At 35.3% G+C, this 15,490-nt stretch overlaps 1 protein-coding gene and 1 long non-coding RNA gene across 2 annotated transcripts; one reads left to right on the top strand and one right to left on the bottom strand.

The window, feature by feature from the left end:
* The first annotated feature begins 829 nt into the window (after positions 1-829).
* Positions 830-2,101, top strand: LOC125504964. Its single transcript, XR_007281842.1, has 2 exons — positions 830-869; positions 1,890-2,101. It is a non-coding gene; the product is annotated as an uncharacterized LOC125504964 (long non-coding RNA).
* On the bottom strand, positions 2,008-15,217 carry LOC109533976 (synaptic vesicle glycoprotein 2C). The gene is made up of 11 exons (XM_019899508.2): positions 14,915-15,217; positions 9,269-9,475; positions 9,049-9,211; positions 7,590-7,768; positions 7,347-7,531; positions 4,738-4,919; positions 4,538-4,688; positions 4,361-4,475; positions 4,062-4,221; positions 2,210-2,337; positions 2,008-2,102 (listed from the first exon to the last, which is right to left on the bottom strand). The coding sequence occupies exons 1-11, from the start codon at positions 14,985-14,987 to the stop codon at positions 2,047-2,049; spliced, it is 1,599 nt and encodes a 532-aa protein (XP_019755067.2). The 5' UTR covers positions 14,988-15,217; the 3' UTR covers positions 2,008-2,046.
* Positions 15,218-15,490: the final 273 nt, after the last annotated feature.

The following is a 15,490-nucleotide window of genomic DNA, read 5'->3' as shown; positions in this document are numbered from 1 at the left end:
TGCATCTTCTGCGTCTGTCGAAAGGATGTTCAGCACATTCGGATTTGTTCATTCGGATATCAGGAACAGATTGGGAATCGAAAAAGAAGGGAAATTAGTGTTCCTCTTCAGACTTTATAACGAAAATTAAGAGAAAGAGAAGTGATTTCCGTTTTAGTATTATTTAGTTTACCATTAATACCGTTTAATTTTTAAGTTCATATGTACCGTTTTCTATTTTGATTTTCATTTCTTAGAATTATTTGTGTTCTGTTCTGTTATTTTTTGAGTGGAATTATAAAGTTTTTTGAAAAAATGAACTTTGATTTAAATCGTGATTTTTTTTTTCAAAAAAGTCAGGTGATTTAAATCATGATTGAAATCACTTGAAAAAAATCAAGCCGACCCTGTCCATATAATCAAGTTGCAACGGAACATTTTTTTGCAGTTTGATGGATTTTAAGATTGTGCTTGAAAACATTGGTTTGAAACCAAAAATATATTGTACCGTGGATGGCCGAGTATCAAACTCTTTCTTCTGCTTCCAACTTTTATTCCACTCGGTACAACTTTAAATACGGAACAGGAACAAACTAACTTCAAAATTACCGTCAACTTCACAAACAATAACAGTAACAGGCGGAAAACTCGCTCTTCCGACTCCCGGAGTTTAACCCCTTCTGCACTTGGACGCTGCTGTCACTTCACTCCCCCTGTGTGGTTCTCGTCTTCGCTTATATAGTTTCCTCCAGGTATCCCAGATAGTTCTAGAAATCTCCAGAACAGGTGCGAGACTTCCCGCTTGTCAGTGTCATATTTGACAGTAAATGGGGCCCAAATGGAGCTCCCATTTACTGAAATACCATGAATTTCGATCTCCCATTCCAAACGTGAGTACCCCAGGGCATTTCCGTTACAATATATACAGGGTGTTCCGTAAATATGTTAAAATATTTTAACAGCGTATTCTACTAGTCATTTTAGAAGGGGGTCTTCCAAATAATTTTTTTATTTGATGTCTCATTTTTGAGATATTTGATCTCCAAAATGCCGAAAAATTATAGTTTCTGTTTTTTTCTTTAAAACGGTTAAACGTAGAAAATTCAATTTTGGCACACATTATAAGCTAATTGAGTGCCATTCTATGGTAGTGTTTTGTAGTTCAGTGTACTTTTATACCGAGTAGAAATGTGGAACCCCTACTTTTGTTTTGTTCATAAATTTTTTGTGTGCACTTGAACTTTTCTCATCATAATAATGTATACCAAAGTTGAAGTTTCTATGTTTAGCCGTTTTAAAGGAAAACAACAAAAACTAATATTTTCCGCCATTTTGGAGATCAAATATCTCAATAATGAAACCTTCTCACTGAGACCCCCTTCTAAAATTACTAGAATTATACATATTTACGAAACACCCTGTATATAAAATAAATTGAGATTGATTTTAAAAGGTTGAAAAAGTTAACCTTTTCCGCAGACAAGTTGCAAGATCTTTCGCACTTTTCAAAGGGTTTGTCTTTTTGCAATGATTTTTTTCTGGTTTGAGGTGGTAAAATTTCCTGCTTTCAAACCTGCAAACGAAATGGGTTTCAACGCTTTTAGCTGAAAACGAACATCATGCCGATGGGCGACTTTTGCAAAAAAAAACCGCTAAAAGTAGCAAATTCGTAACGAAAACCACCCATCAATATGGGGCTTATTTTATGCGGAATTTGTCTCGAAAAGCCGAATTTGCAATCAGAATTCATTGGGATGACTTTGAGGAGTGCGAAGAGTAAAGCGTTGCTCTGTACGTGGCTTTCTGGCATTTATGCCTTTAATTTCTTCAACTCGGCTTAGGAAATGTCGGTTCTGACACAATTTTCTGTTCGCTTTAAACCAACAAGCAACATTGATGTGTTTTTCCAGGTAAATTCCAAACAAGAAAGTATTTGAGTTCAATCTCATAAGAAGGAATAGGAGGAAAGAAACCGCAATCGAAAATGAAAATATTTAGGTCACTAACGTGGAGCAATTAAATCCTGTCTATAAAACAAAATACTTTATTATAAAACCAAAATGCATTTTAAGTTAAGGAAGCTGACTCGTCCACTGGAAGCAGCAACACTAGAAGCCCGCAACCTGCAAATGATTAATTAAATTAATTGAAGCAATTGAAGCCTTTTTTTAATGACATGGACTTTGATTATACATGAATTCACGTGAATTCTACACGGAAAACAACTTACTAAGACTCAACAGTCCGTTGTAGAAAAATACGGGGCCACAACCTGCTTTCAACAAAAGTGGATACAAAGTGTTGCCCAGAACAGCTCCAGCTCTACCACTCATCATTGCCAGGGCCACGGTCATAGTCCTGAAAATGAGGCAGGATTATCATCAAGATAAAGACATGTTTTTTAAATATTCGCGAAAAGGTGGCCTGTATAAAAAAGCCTGCAAAATTTTTACAAGTGAACGATTTTGTGTACGACAATGACAAAGTGGGTTTTACCTATAAAAAGGCACTTTTTGGTACGACCAAAACCATCAATGTAGCTGAGAAAGTTTCGTAAATAACTCATCCCCTAGGTTTATTGCCATGTTTAGGTGACGATTTCGTTAAACTTTCGTAACTTACGAACGGCGACAAGCAACAGCATGAAATTTTCACAATCCATGCAAAACCCTTGAGTCTCAAAATGGTGAAAGTGCTTTAGGTGTAAATTTGGTGAAGAAAACTTTAGAAACCGTGAATTTTACCGACCCAGTAAATGTTGGCCTCAGATGGCAATTTTTATCCAACTGCGCTCTTTTATTTAAAAGAGCGCAGAGAGCAAGTAGATACTTGAAACATTCACAGTTCTTAGAAGACAATTCGCCATATAAATGCTGCGAATTTCACGCAACTCGCTGATTTGAAACCTGAAAAAACAATTTTTCTAGCTTAGTAAACGATGTGCTCAAATGGATGTTTTCAATCGACCCTTTTCTTTAGAAATTCGTACCTTCAAACCACCGATCGCAATTTGAACTTAGGCTTAGCTTAGGAAACACTTGACTCTAAACATGCTGAAAGTTTCATCAAGAGTTTCGAAAAAATGTTCACGTGGGACTGATAAACGCCAAATGTGCTCTTGAGGATTCAACTTCTCACAAATTGCAAACCAATTGAGCAGCGATAATGAAATTTTGGCTTCAAGCAGCTGAAACTTCTTTTTCAACTCTTGGAAATTCCCTTCCAGCTTCAAAGCCGGAGAGAGTTTTAAAAAAATTCGACTTAGACACTAAGAGAAGCACTAATTGCGCACTTGGGCGTTCAACTTTTACTTGCAATTTCGCTCATAATTGCCAAACCACTTCAGCTGCGGACGTGAAATTTTGGCCTCAAGCAGCTGAAACTTCATTTTCAACTTTCGGAAACTCCCCTCCAGCTCCAAAGGCGGAGAGAGCTTTGAAAAAATTCGACTTAGACACTAAGAGAAGCGCTAATTGCGCACTTGGGCGTTTAACTTTTACTTGCACTTTCGCTCATAATTGCCAAATAACTTGAGCTGTGGACGTGAAATTTCGGCCTCAAGCAGCTGAAACTTCATTTTCAACTTTTGGAAACTCCCGTCCAGCTTCAAAGCTGGAGAGAGTTTTGGAAAATTTTTACTTAGACAATAAGAGAAGCGCCAATTGTGCACTTGGGCGTTTCAAGTTTTACTTGCGATTTCGCTCATAATTGCCAAACCACTTGAGCTGCGATAGAGAAACTTTGGCCTCAACAAGTGCAAGTTTTTATTTCAAGTTTCACTTTCATCTAGGTCCATGGACGGAATGTTGAAAAAATGAAACTTCACATAATCGTGTGGTGCAGTCCAGTCTATAATCGATCAGTTTTTGTCCCAAGTGCACGATTTTTCTTCGCTTAAATTCAGATTGACGCTTCAATAATTCGAAATAGTACGGAATGAGAGTTTCTTGTTTCATTGAACATGGCATTTCAGAGCCGTTCTGCCGATTTTGTATTTTTCAGCAACTGGAATTGTTTGCACTCAAGAATTTGTCTTTTTTTTCGCGATACTCCTTTATACGAAAAACTTCGTTTGCTGTTACCTTAAGGTTGTAGGGAACATTTCCACGATCACCGCAAGCATATTATTGATCGTAACGCTTCCTGCTCCTATAAATATGGATGCCAGAATCAGTGTAACCACTGTGGATCTTGAGAAATACAGGGCCATGGCCGATACTCCAGAAGTAACGCTCATGAGAACTGAAAAAAAAAGAAGTTTAATCACTGTTCAGGTAGCATTGAAGACCAGATTTGTGGAAATGAGTGTGCAATTCAATCAATATTCAAGTGGGAAAACATCCACTTTTGATGATAGAATAAGCAGTCGAAATACTCTTACCAAACAATCGCTTCTTTCCAACTTTGTTAATAAGTCCGGTAGCAATAACGTAGGCAAGAATTGTGGCCACGCACACGATAATCGAGTTGATGTACACTGAATTATTGTTGGTGTTCTAAAAGGAAAATCGTCAGATTAAGAAGAATGCATGTTTTCAAAAGCATTTTTCAACGTTACCACAACACATTCAGTCGGTTCAAGTTCCAAAGTCTCGTTGGGTTTGAAGGCTGCGACGGCATCGCACAGAGCTGCAGAACTATTGTGAGCCAATTCGTAGTCGTTCATAGCCTGAAAGATTTGAGGCAGCCAAAGTCTCAAAGTGTTTAAACTAAAATTATCGACATTAGACAGGATTGGTTCAAATGCTGCATACGTGCCTGTTCATTGTAAGGCACTGAATAATGCACACAAGAATGATCTTCGATCTGTATGGTCGATGGAATAGAGGCTTCAGTTGCTGCCAGCCCTCTAAAAACGCTTTCGACTTGCTACGATTTGCTGTTACTTTGCCGTATTTGTTGCCGGAGTTGAGTTCAATTTCATTTTGAAGCGACTTTATCTAAAAGAATTAATTCGGGGTCATTGTGAATTCGAGAATTTTCAACTTTACATTTTTTGGGAGTGGGATTTTAAAGCGCTTCATCAAAGTGGTTCTTGAACAAGCTTAGGCTTAATCGCTTCAGATCGTTTGCGCGGCTCAATAATTTATGCGGCTTTGGGGAGGGAAGTTTTTCGCATGTCAGCAACCTTTAAAACTGTTGTCTGCTTTGGAGATCCATACGGGCCAAAACTAGATTTTTTTTTTAAATTCACATTTTTCTTCAGTCCATAATATTGATAATCGTTGCAATTTCACATACAACCAAACATTGTTACTGGGTTTTCTAGCTTTCTGCAAGCGGCACATTTTGCAAGAAAGTGTAAGTTTTTGCCAAATTTTAACTCGGTTTCTTAAGGTAAAGAAGATTTTTAGAGCGTCTTAAACGGACAAATAATTTTTGGAGCAAGAAAAAATTTACTGCTTTCGGCAGGATTCGTTTAAGCTAGGCCTGAGTAAGACTGTGTTGAGTTGCGTTTATGAGTTGTTGCCCCTCTCTGAGTTAATGAGTTTTATTTAACTCATTGGTTAATGGGTTTTAACTCATGGCCGATGACGGAATTTTAACATCTAACAAAAAAAGTTGTCAACATATTGCTTTTGCGCATACAATTGATTGAAATTATTTGGTCTAAAACGGGAAAATCCGGAAATTTAAAAAAAACTTAAACAATTTTCAGAGCGATGAGGGTGACGAATTTTCCAAATATTGATTATATGCTTTTGATTTCTCTGGTCGTTTTTTGAGGAATCCCAAATTTTGTTGAAAAAAAACAAGACAACTTTGTTTCGATTTTTTGTTGTTGTTTTGTTCAAAATGCAAAGCTGCAAAAGGTTCGATGAAAAAATTTACAAAGTTGTTCAGGAGCCGAGCGCTCCAATAAAATTTATTTTATAATTTTCACAGAAAATACCTGAAGATTGTCAGTATTTTAAGTGAAACTAAAAATAATACGTTTTTTGCGTAGTAATAATTGCTTAATAGAAACTTTGCTAAAACTGAAATGACCTGAAATTTAAAAGAAAAATCTTCATAGCGATGAGGGTGGCGAATTTTCCAAATAATTTTCTGGAAACTTTTGCTCTCTAGCCGTTTATTCAAGATAATCTTAATTACTTTCAGTAAAGAAACTGGATAAAATTATTTGGTTTTTTGTGCCAGGGTCGAAGCTGAAAAGAGTTTTCTAAAGTTCCCTGCAAGCCGATGAATGAAGCGAATTTTCCAGCAAAAGTAATGTTGTCATTTTTGGCTGAAAAGAGGAAAATCATCAGAAAATAATGGGTTTTTTGCGTTTTCTATTAAAAACTTTTAGTTTTGTGATCGGTTTTAGAGAAAATCTTAAAGATTTTCGGGAAAAAACGGGAGAAATTTATTTTCGGTTTTGTCCCGAATTTGAGGCTAAAATAAGTTTTTCTAAAATTCCTACAAAGCTATAGATTTATCTTGTAATTTTTCGAATAAAATACCTCCAGATCGTCAGTATTTTAAAGTGAAACTCTACAAAATAGAGCGTTTTTTAGGGGAACGTAAAGCGAAAAAAATCAGTCAAATCTAAAAAACACATTTTTTAACAAACTCTACAGTCTTCAGAGGAATTGAGGTAACGAGATAATTTTCCAAATAATTTAATATAAACTTTCGCTGATTCAATTCATCTTTTCAATTATTTGATTTTTGTCCCAAATTCGAAGCTGGAAAGGGATTTTGAAACTTTTTACGATGGGACGAAGAACGCAAGTATTCTAATAAAATATATTTCATCATGTTTTTGCGAAAAGTACCTGAAGATTGCCAGTATTTTTAAGGATTTTTTTTTAAAAATTGAGCATTTAGAAAAAAAGTAACTGCTAAAACTAGAAAATTCTGAAATTTTGAAAAAATGTTGAAAATATTATGGATAAAGGGCCCTTAAAATAACTCCAAAAACAAGTAAAAAGAGTAATCAACATTTTCCCTGCAACGGAACTGAGTTACTGCGCCGGTGCGTTGGGTTGGCGCACCAAGCCATTTGCGTAGCACTGCGCCAACTCCTAAAAATTCATTGAGTTACCCAGGCCTAGTTTAAGCCGCGAAAAATCCCTTTATTTATTAAGATAGCACTAATTTGAATTTAATTAAGAAATAAATTCAAAATTATCTTAAACGAGGCGATTTTATGAAAAAATTTAAAAAAATTGAGGTCCCTTTAGTAAGTGTTTTTTAATAAGAAATTGCCGTGGGATTCAAGCAGACAAAATGGGTTTTATTCGATTATTTCTAATGTAAAAAATGTTCCCTTTTATTTTGCAATAAATCTTCACCCCTTTATCGATTGATTGAAAATATGTTCCATTTTGCAGGATTTCCGAAAACTTTCAACAGAGTTAAGCAAATTTCCTTTCACTTACCGGAAAGGTTTCCTCAGGTTGGCCCGTATTCATGCTGTAGATTTTCTTGAACACTTTTAAGGCCTTTTCGTTTTTGCCGGTAGTCATCAGGAATTTCGGGCTTTCCGGCAGAAATAGAAATGCGATGGCGCTTGTGAGCGGCACAAAAGCGCAAATGAACAGGTAGATATTCCAGGAATGTATTACTGCAGACGAAATATAAAAAAATAAATGAAAAAAAAACCAGTTTTAAGCAATATTTACCGAAAATGTCTCCCAAATTGATTCGGATGTTCAGTGGTAGAATGTAGATGGCCAGCACAGGCAAGACCAGAGTTCCTGCACTGTATATTATACCAAGGAGGAATTGGGCTTTGCCTCTCTGTTTCGTACAATGCAATTCTGATAAATATGTGGTGATTGCGGAAAATGGACCATTAATTCTGAAAAAAAAACAGAAAATTTACCGTTTTTCGACATAAAAACACGGGCAAAAGGTGATACTTTGATGACAACTTTTACAAGAAAAATATCGCATTTCGAAAAGTGACGAGATTTTTTAGTTTAAATATATTTTTTTGGTTATTATACGGTTTGGTAAATTTTGAAAGCATTTCCAAGAGAAGGGAGTATTTTTCATTGCAACTACTTATCCACTTACTTTGCAATATGACAAATTCAATAAGAGAATACTTCTAATTTATAAAGTTACTAGAAAAAGCGTCCAATTTTCATATTTTCGGGAAGCAAAATGGAAGTAAAATTAAATCAAGCATTTAGAGTTGAGAAGAAATGGAGATCAAAGAGAAAAAAGTACAGGCGACAAGTCGCTTCGACGGGAAAGAAGACTAAGGAAAACGATTTTTGGGCTCTTAAAAGAGAAATATCAGGAAAGTCACCTTCAATTCAAAAGAGAAGAAAGAACGAGAGTAAGGCCTTTCAGAACCCGAAGTAAAGTATCCGGAGCAAGAAAATAATCAATTAAAACATGAAAGTGTATTGAACGCATTGATGAATATCAGGGAAAAGTTTGAATCTACATGTAAGAACAAACGAATTGATTTGGATAATGGTAGTAAGACAGAAGATCCCATCAAAACGAACAAACAGAAGAAGAAAAGGTAACAGAGAAGACACGCAGAAGAGAAAGCGGAACAGGAAAAATGGTTTTTCGAAGTCTCAGAAGAGAAAGATTAGGAATACTGCCTAAAATTCTTCGGAGAGAAGGAAGAATGATAGTAAGGCTTTTAGCACCTGAAAGAAAGGATTCAGGGCAGAAAATTAATCATTCCTGAAAACCAAAGTTGTATTGAATTTGTTGGTGAATATTAGGAAGAAATTTGACGCAACATGTAAGAGCAAACGAATGGTTTTGGACAGTGATAGTGAAACAGACGAACCAATAGAAACACACAGACTGAAGAAGAACAAATAACAGGAGGCAAAATGCTTAGAAGGAAAAGATGAACATAAAAACCGAATTTTGGATCTCTTAGAAGAGGAAGGTCAAGAAAAATCTTTTGATTTTTTCGCAGAAAAAGCAGAACCGGAAAAAATGGGCACCCATAAATTATCCACGTCTCTTCTTAGAAACACATACTTAAACCTTAACAGTCTTGAAGTGAGTATTTAGTTTACTAATTTAATTCTGCTTAGTTTATGACAAAGTCCTTAGACAAGTTCCGTTTTTTTCACAATTCTCCGATTTTTTGGCCCTACTTACATGAACCCCCCGAAAAACTTTGCCACCATAAGCATGGCAAAGCTTTGCGACGAGGAGGCAAGAAAAACGAAAATCGCATCCAACAAGTAGCCAGTCACCAGCAGCTTTTTCCTGCCCAATGTGTCGCATAAATAGCCCCATACGAATCCAGTCGAGATCATGCCTAGAAATTTGCATGTTCAGTCGCTTCTCTACTGTTTCAGCCAGTTATTATGTGCACCTGTGTAGGTAATAGCATTCAGTAAGCCTTTGTGCTCCAGCTTTAAGTCCAAGTCGCATTCGGCTGCTGGAAACACGTACGACATTGTTGTGGTCTCAAAAATCGACGACCATCCTGATGTAATTGATATTGCGTAGACCAGCAAATGAAACTTTCCCCATTTGGCTGCCACTATCGCCTTCTCAAAGTCTGCCGGCTCTTCGGATTCTGAAACAATAATGAAAATGATAATTCTACTAATAAACGTGAGATTTTCAGACAAATGAGCGAACAAAAATACCTGCATGCAGAGCCACTTTTTCTAGAGGTTCGGTTTTATCCATAATTTTCACCCAGTTTCAATGCATCAACGTAAAGGTCGGTACCATTCGATTGCAATGCAACCTTTCGCAACTCACTTAATAAATGCAGATAAAAATCGTCGCTTAAAGTAATGAAACGTTCAATAACGCAGTTTATATATAAACGTTGGGAAAAAACTAATTAGCAGTAATCGAGTGCTGGCAGTTTCAATTGAATTTGTGCAGTTAATATTTATAGAAAAAGCCAAGATTTCCAGAGCAAAAAAAGTTAAAGATTCAGGAATTTTATATGAGTTTTTAAGCTTCCTAATGAAAAAATCAATTGATTAGTTCCGGAAACGAGCCATCGGAGGACCATGTTTCATTATATAAAATTTAAAGTTTTTTAGGTTTTTTCAGTTTAGAGGAAAAAAGCTCTTTTACTCTTTTTCTGTTTGTACTTTTGTTTCTAGTCCAGTCTAAGAATGTCTGTGTTCCACCATTCTTACCACGAACTTCCAGTCACAGTTCAAGAGATTTTTTGAGTGCCGAAGCAAAAATATTATGCAACTTTTGGGTCCAAAAAAGTTTGAACTGACTGTCAGGAAGCTTCTTTTTTGCAAGCTTAAAAGCCAGCCTTTAAGCCTTTGAGCTTAAAAGCCAGTGGCAGAATATCGTTCTTTTACGGGCTGTTAGTGAGTTAATTTTTAGACACACAAATGTTGTACTGCATTTTTCGAAATTGTTTTTAAAGGAAAAAAATCGTGGGGAACTGAATATGAATTTATACTAAATACTTGGAAATCAATTATATAAATTTTAATTTCCTAATAATTACAAAATATTTGTTGGAAAATGGAAAATGGATGATATACTTTTATATCTTCAAGAAATGAAAGCAACTGGTCTCGTTGACCGTTCAGTTAAAACTTCCATAAGGCCAATATTGAGACTCAAATTAACCCGGCTGACAAAAATCGGAATTCTCCGCGATTTTTACGAAACTTTCAGAATCTTTAGACTCTCGAATCGACATTTTTTGTAATTTGGACTTTAATTTTTAACGCGGATTTTTAAATAACAGAGCGCAGTTGAGTAAAAATTAATTTAGAGATTTTCTCAACTGAGAACAAAACTGAGAATTTCTAATAATTTTTCTGAAATTTATAGGACCTCTAAAGTAAAGTGTCTTCTAACTATGACGAAAATTTGAAATTGCTACTAGCATTAGTTTGAAGGATGAAATTTTTGAAAACAAAGAGCGCAGTTGAGTGAAAATACCCATTTTGAGACCGATATTTACGCAGCTGACAAAATTGAGAATTTCGTGAACTATTAATGAAATTTTTATCACCTGTAGAGTGAAACGTTTTCTACCGATGGGGAAAATTGGAAATTGCCATTCGCCTTAGCTGAAAAAATGCAACACTTGAAAGATCAAAGCGGGGTTCCGTGAAGGTATTTTGAGATACGAGTGAAAAAAGCTGACAATTTTGAGTCATTATATATATTTGGAATTTTTATCACCTATGGAATGAACCCTCTATCTATCGGTTATGAAACGTGCTTGAAGATTGCTACTCGCTTTGCCTTAAAGACGCAATTTTTGAATAGGTGGAACACAGTTGATTAAGGACATCCATTTTGAGATATTTCAGAAGCTGACAAAATTGGGAATTTCGAGAGATTTTAATAAAATTTTTGATACCGGTAGACTGACGTGTCTGCTAACAATGGTGAAAATATAAAATTGCTACTCGCTTTATCTTGAAAAATACTATTTTTCAAAATATGGAGCGTAGTTAAGTGAAAACATCCATTTTAAGACAGACATTTACGAAGCGGGCAAAACTGAAAATTTTGAATGACTTGAATAAGATTTTCATCACCAGCAGACTAAAATGATTTCCAACCATGGTAAAAATTTCAATTTGCTTCTCGCTTTAGCTTGAAAATTGCGATTTTTTAAAAGATGCAGCGCACTTGAATTAAAACCTTCATTTTCTTCACCTCTTCATATGAATTGTTGATCACCTATAGAATGAAGTGTTTTTAAACGGTAGTGAAAATTTAATTTACTCGTTCTTTCATAAAATATGCGATTTTGCATTCACAAAACATTCACTTTGCTATCGATATTTTCGAAGCTGACAAAACTGAGAAATTTCAAGTGATTTTAATGAAATGGTTGTGACCCACATAGTGAAGTGTTTTCTAATGTTAGTAAAAATTTACAAGTGTTCCTCGCTTTTGCTTGAAACATGCGATTTTTCAAATTTGGGAGCGCAGTTGGGTAAAATCACCCATTTTGAGACCGATATATTTACAAAGCTGACAAAACCGAGGAATTAGTGAAATTTCAATAAAAGAAATCCTCTTGTGGAGGGAACCATCCTCTAATGATGCTGAAAATTTCGAGTGGCTACGCGCCTTTTACTTTGGAAAATATAATTTTTGAAAGACGAGCGCAACATAAAGCGCGCATTTTGAACCACTATTTGGAAATATATGGATTACATCTACACCACATACACGGTAGCCAATTTATTTAATTCGAAGGTTTTCAAATGCTTATGGTTACTTCATCGAAATATAATCCGATTTTTCATTGAAATCAAAGATCAATTTATGTATGCATTCGATTATATTAAATTCATGATTTCAGAATGACGATCGTATTCATTTATCGTTGACCTTTTATCAATTTTTACAGCGTCATGCAATCTGCTGGTCATTATTTTAACAAACCAGTACATTTTAGAGTATTTACAGTTGAAAGTTGCCGGATTTTCGGGAGTAGTCTGATGTTAGTGGCAAAGAAATTGCAATTTTCTAAGTAGTTTTCGAACTGTTTTGAAAACAGCTTGCACTTAGTCTTCGAGTCTTCGACTTTTATGGACATTTTTGAGTAGAAGTGAAGTAAAATTGCGCTCAATATCTCTGTTGAAGTGGAAGATTGCGGATCTTTTCCGACAATAATATTATTGTGGATTCTTTCAATGTCCTTCGCTTATCAATTTTACTTATTACAATGTGTTATCAAAATGTTTGCGTTAATCGCACGTGTTGAAAATACGTTTGATTCTTTCATTTCACATGGACGTTGTTTATTATAAGAATTTCACTAACTAAATGCAACATTAGAGATGTTAGAAAAGTTATTTCGGTAAATTTTTGGGCGAGAAAGTCTTGGGTGCTTTATTACAAGGCTCTTGGACTTTTTTTAAAATTTATCGACAAAGAAAAGTTCTTTTTACAATGGGGTTTTTAGGGTCAAGAGATGGTCAGAGGCACAATGATCATTTGAATCTATGCACTCAAACTGTTCAATCTGAATGCAAAAATGATAAACTGTTTCTGGCTGCTAAAGTTTACCTACGGACATATTGAGAGTGAAATATAAACAAATGTAAAATAGTCGCGCTCCTCCTCCTGGCTGTAACTGTGGTGAAAACAACAGCACGGTTTAGTTAATTTTACGCATTTATAGTTTCTAGCAAAATATTTTTGTGCAAAGTAACCAATAGTACAAAGGAATGGAAATTACACGATCAAAATGTATTAAAGCACAATTAAGAAAACAAAATCCACCTTGAGAGCCATGACGTTTATATCAGAACCGATTCCTGTAAATAAATATGTGTATAAGTCCTCTAGTCCTTCTAAAAGTCTACTTTAACAGCAAATATTTACCTATTTAAGCAAATATTACATACAAACATGGCGATATAAATGTGTTATTAAATCGTCACTAAAAAACTCATTTAATACAAACGTTTTGAGTGCAGTTTCAATAGAAGAAAAGCACACAGAAATATCAGAAAAATAATTTAAGCCAAGCAAATATTTTTCGCTGGGAATAGACCAACGAGGAGCGCTAAATTCGTGTTCTAATAGCTCAGATTCAACACTTCCGAATGCAAAGTGAAGAAATTTAAAACCCAATAGAACTTTGAGATTTATAAAAAATGGGCTTTGGATGATCTACACTTCAGATTTTTTTGACTTCCAAAGTTAAATAAGGAAGGATATATTGTGCATGGGTGAGTTACGAATTTTTAAGAAAGGGCGTGCAGAAATGTTTATTTTCGGTTCATCACTCAAAAATTTGGCAAAAATCAGGATCTTCCGAGATTTGAGTGTAAATTTCTGAGTAGGGCGTGCATTTTCAGTCGATTAAACACAAGGCTGGCAAAAGCCGGAATTTTGCAATGTTGAAGGGAAATTTTTGGCATTTTTAGCTTCTCGTATTTTGTATAAAGTTTGTGAATTTCAACCTGCTACCTGTTCTGGATTGGAAGTTACGACTCGTCAAATAAGGGCGTGCAGTTGGGCGCAATTGTTAGTTTTCGGGTCTTCATTCACAAAAATGTCAAAAATTAAAATATTTAGGGATCGAAGTGAAGTTTCTCGCGTATTCAGCTTGAATTGTTTTCTATAGGGTGTGCGAATTTCAAATTGCTGTTTGATCTAAATTCGAAGTTACGAATTTTTGAATAAATGCGTGCAGTTGGGCGAAAATGCTCAATTTCAGGTCACCATTCACAAATCTTCCGAAAATCAGTGTCTTGGTCAATTTGAGTGAAAATTTCCAAGTTTTGAGTTCCACATGTCTTCCAGCGGATGTGTGAAATTGCAATTGTAGCCGAGTATACGTTTTAAGCTACGACTGTTTACAGGAGGACGTGCATTAGGGCGAAAATGTTAATTTTGGGGTCATATTTCACAAATCGGGCAAAAATCAAGATCTTGCGCGATTGAAGTGAAATTTTTCGAGTTTTCAACTCAAAGTGTTTTCTATAGAATGTGAGAATTTCAAGTGGATGTCTATTGTAAATTGAAAGTTACAAATTTTTAAATAAGGGGGAGCAGTTGGGTGAAAATGTTCAATTTCGGTTCATCATTCACTAATCTGGAAAAAACCAGGATCTTACGTGATTTAAATGAAACTTTCAAAGCTTTGAGACCCAAGGGTCTTCTAAAAAACTTGAAAACGTCAAGTTGCTGCCTGGTCGGGTTTAGAAGTTACAGATTAGTAAACAAGCATTTGCAGTTGATCAGAAGTTGTTGCTTCTTTTATCACAAATCACAGGTAGATGGTAATAAGTGGACTAATTTTCAAACCACGGGGGATTTTTCAACAATATTTTGATAAATTATGAATTTAATTCAGCTGAATTTTGCAGTGTTTTTCGCTCTTCAATGCAGAAAAAAGTTGCGCTTCTAAATGGTCCCAAATAGTCCATATAAAGCCAGTATATAAATTGAAAGTCCCTATAAAACACTATGTTAATCCGAAACAATCACCGTAAAAGATAAAAAAATTAATAATCTTTGAAAGAACAAACACACGAAAACTGCATACCTGTTTTATCACCATTTTCTTGGGGAAACTCCTTCCCATTGAATTCTCCGGTTTCAGCGTCTCCCACAGTCATGATCGATTGGCCACTCAAAACGAAAATGAAGACAAAAACCCCACGGAAAACTCAACAATTCGAAAATCCGTTTCTAACACGTGTTGCGTAACGAAATCGGGAAACCTTTATCTTCTGCAACACATGTTTTTAATTGTCTTCAATTCTGTTAAATACCAGTTGAGAAGCTGAACTGAACTGAATGATACAGAAACTCACATTAACGAATTTGTTTAATAAACTGACTGGTTGTTGTTGCTGATTACATAGTACATATATTGCATGTCTTGATGAGCTTTTCGGAATTGGGTTGACTATTCGCCAGGATTTTCGGCTGGCAACTTGAAAATAGATTGAATTTTGAATGAAAGTTCTACCAACAAGCCGGAAAAATCGAACTTCAGATTCTATGAAGGATGTTTGTTTTCCTATTAATCAGGACATTTTCCCACTCAAACGAACTGGAAAGTCATGCTGCTAGTGAACTGCGCAATATTTTTTATAAATAGATTTTTTTACTTGTT

Source organism: Dendroctonus ponderosae, unplaced genomic scaffold, assembly GCF_020466585.1.
Source record: "Dendroctonus ponderosae isolate FM_Combo_2020 unplaced genomic scaffold, Dpon_F_20191213v2 Dpon_F_20191213_1, whole genome shotgun sequence".
Classification (NCBI taxonomy): Eukaryota; Metazoa; Arthropoda; class Insecta; order Coleoptera; family Curculionidae; genus Dendroctonus; species Dendroctonus ponderosae.
Note: the sequence above shows the minus strand (reverse complement) of the source record. Positions and strands in the feature narration are given on the sequence as shown.

Excerpts from the sequence above, each read along its gene's own strand:
- LOC109533976 (XM_019899508.2), bottom strand. The coding sequence starts at position 14,987 with ATGACTGTGGGAGACGCTGAAACCGGAGAATTCAATGGGAAGGAGTTT. Across the intron at positions 7,532-7,589 it reads CAATTTGGGAGACATTTTCG|TAATACATTCCTGGAATATC; the intron begins GTAAATATTGCT and ends TTTCGTCTGCAG. Across the intron at positions 2,338-4,061 it reads ATGTTCCCTACAACCTTAAG|GACTATGACCGTGGCCCTGG; the intron begins GTAACAGCAAAC and ends CCTCATTTTCAG.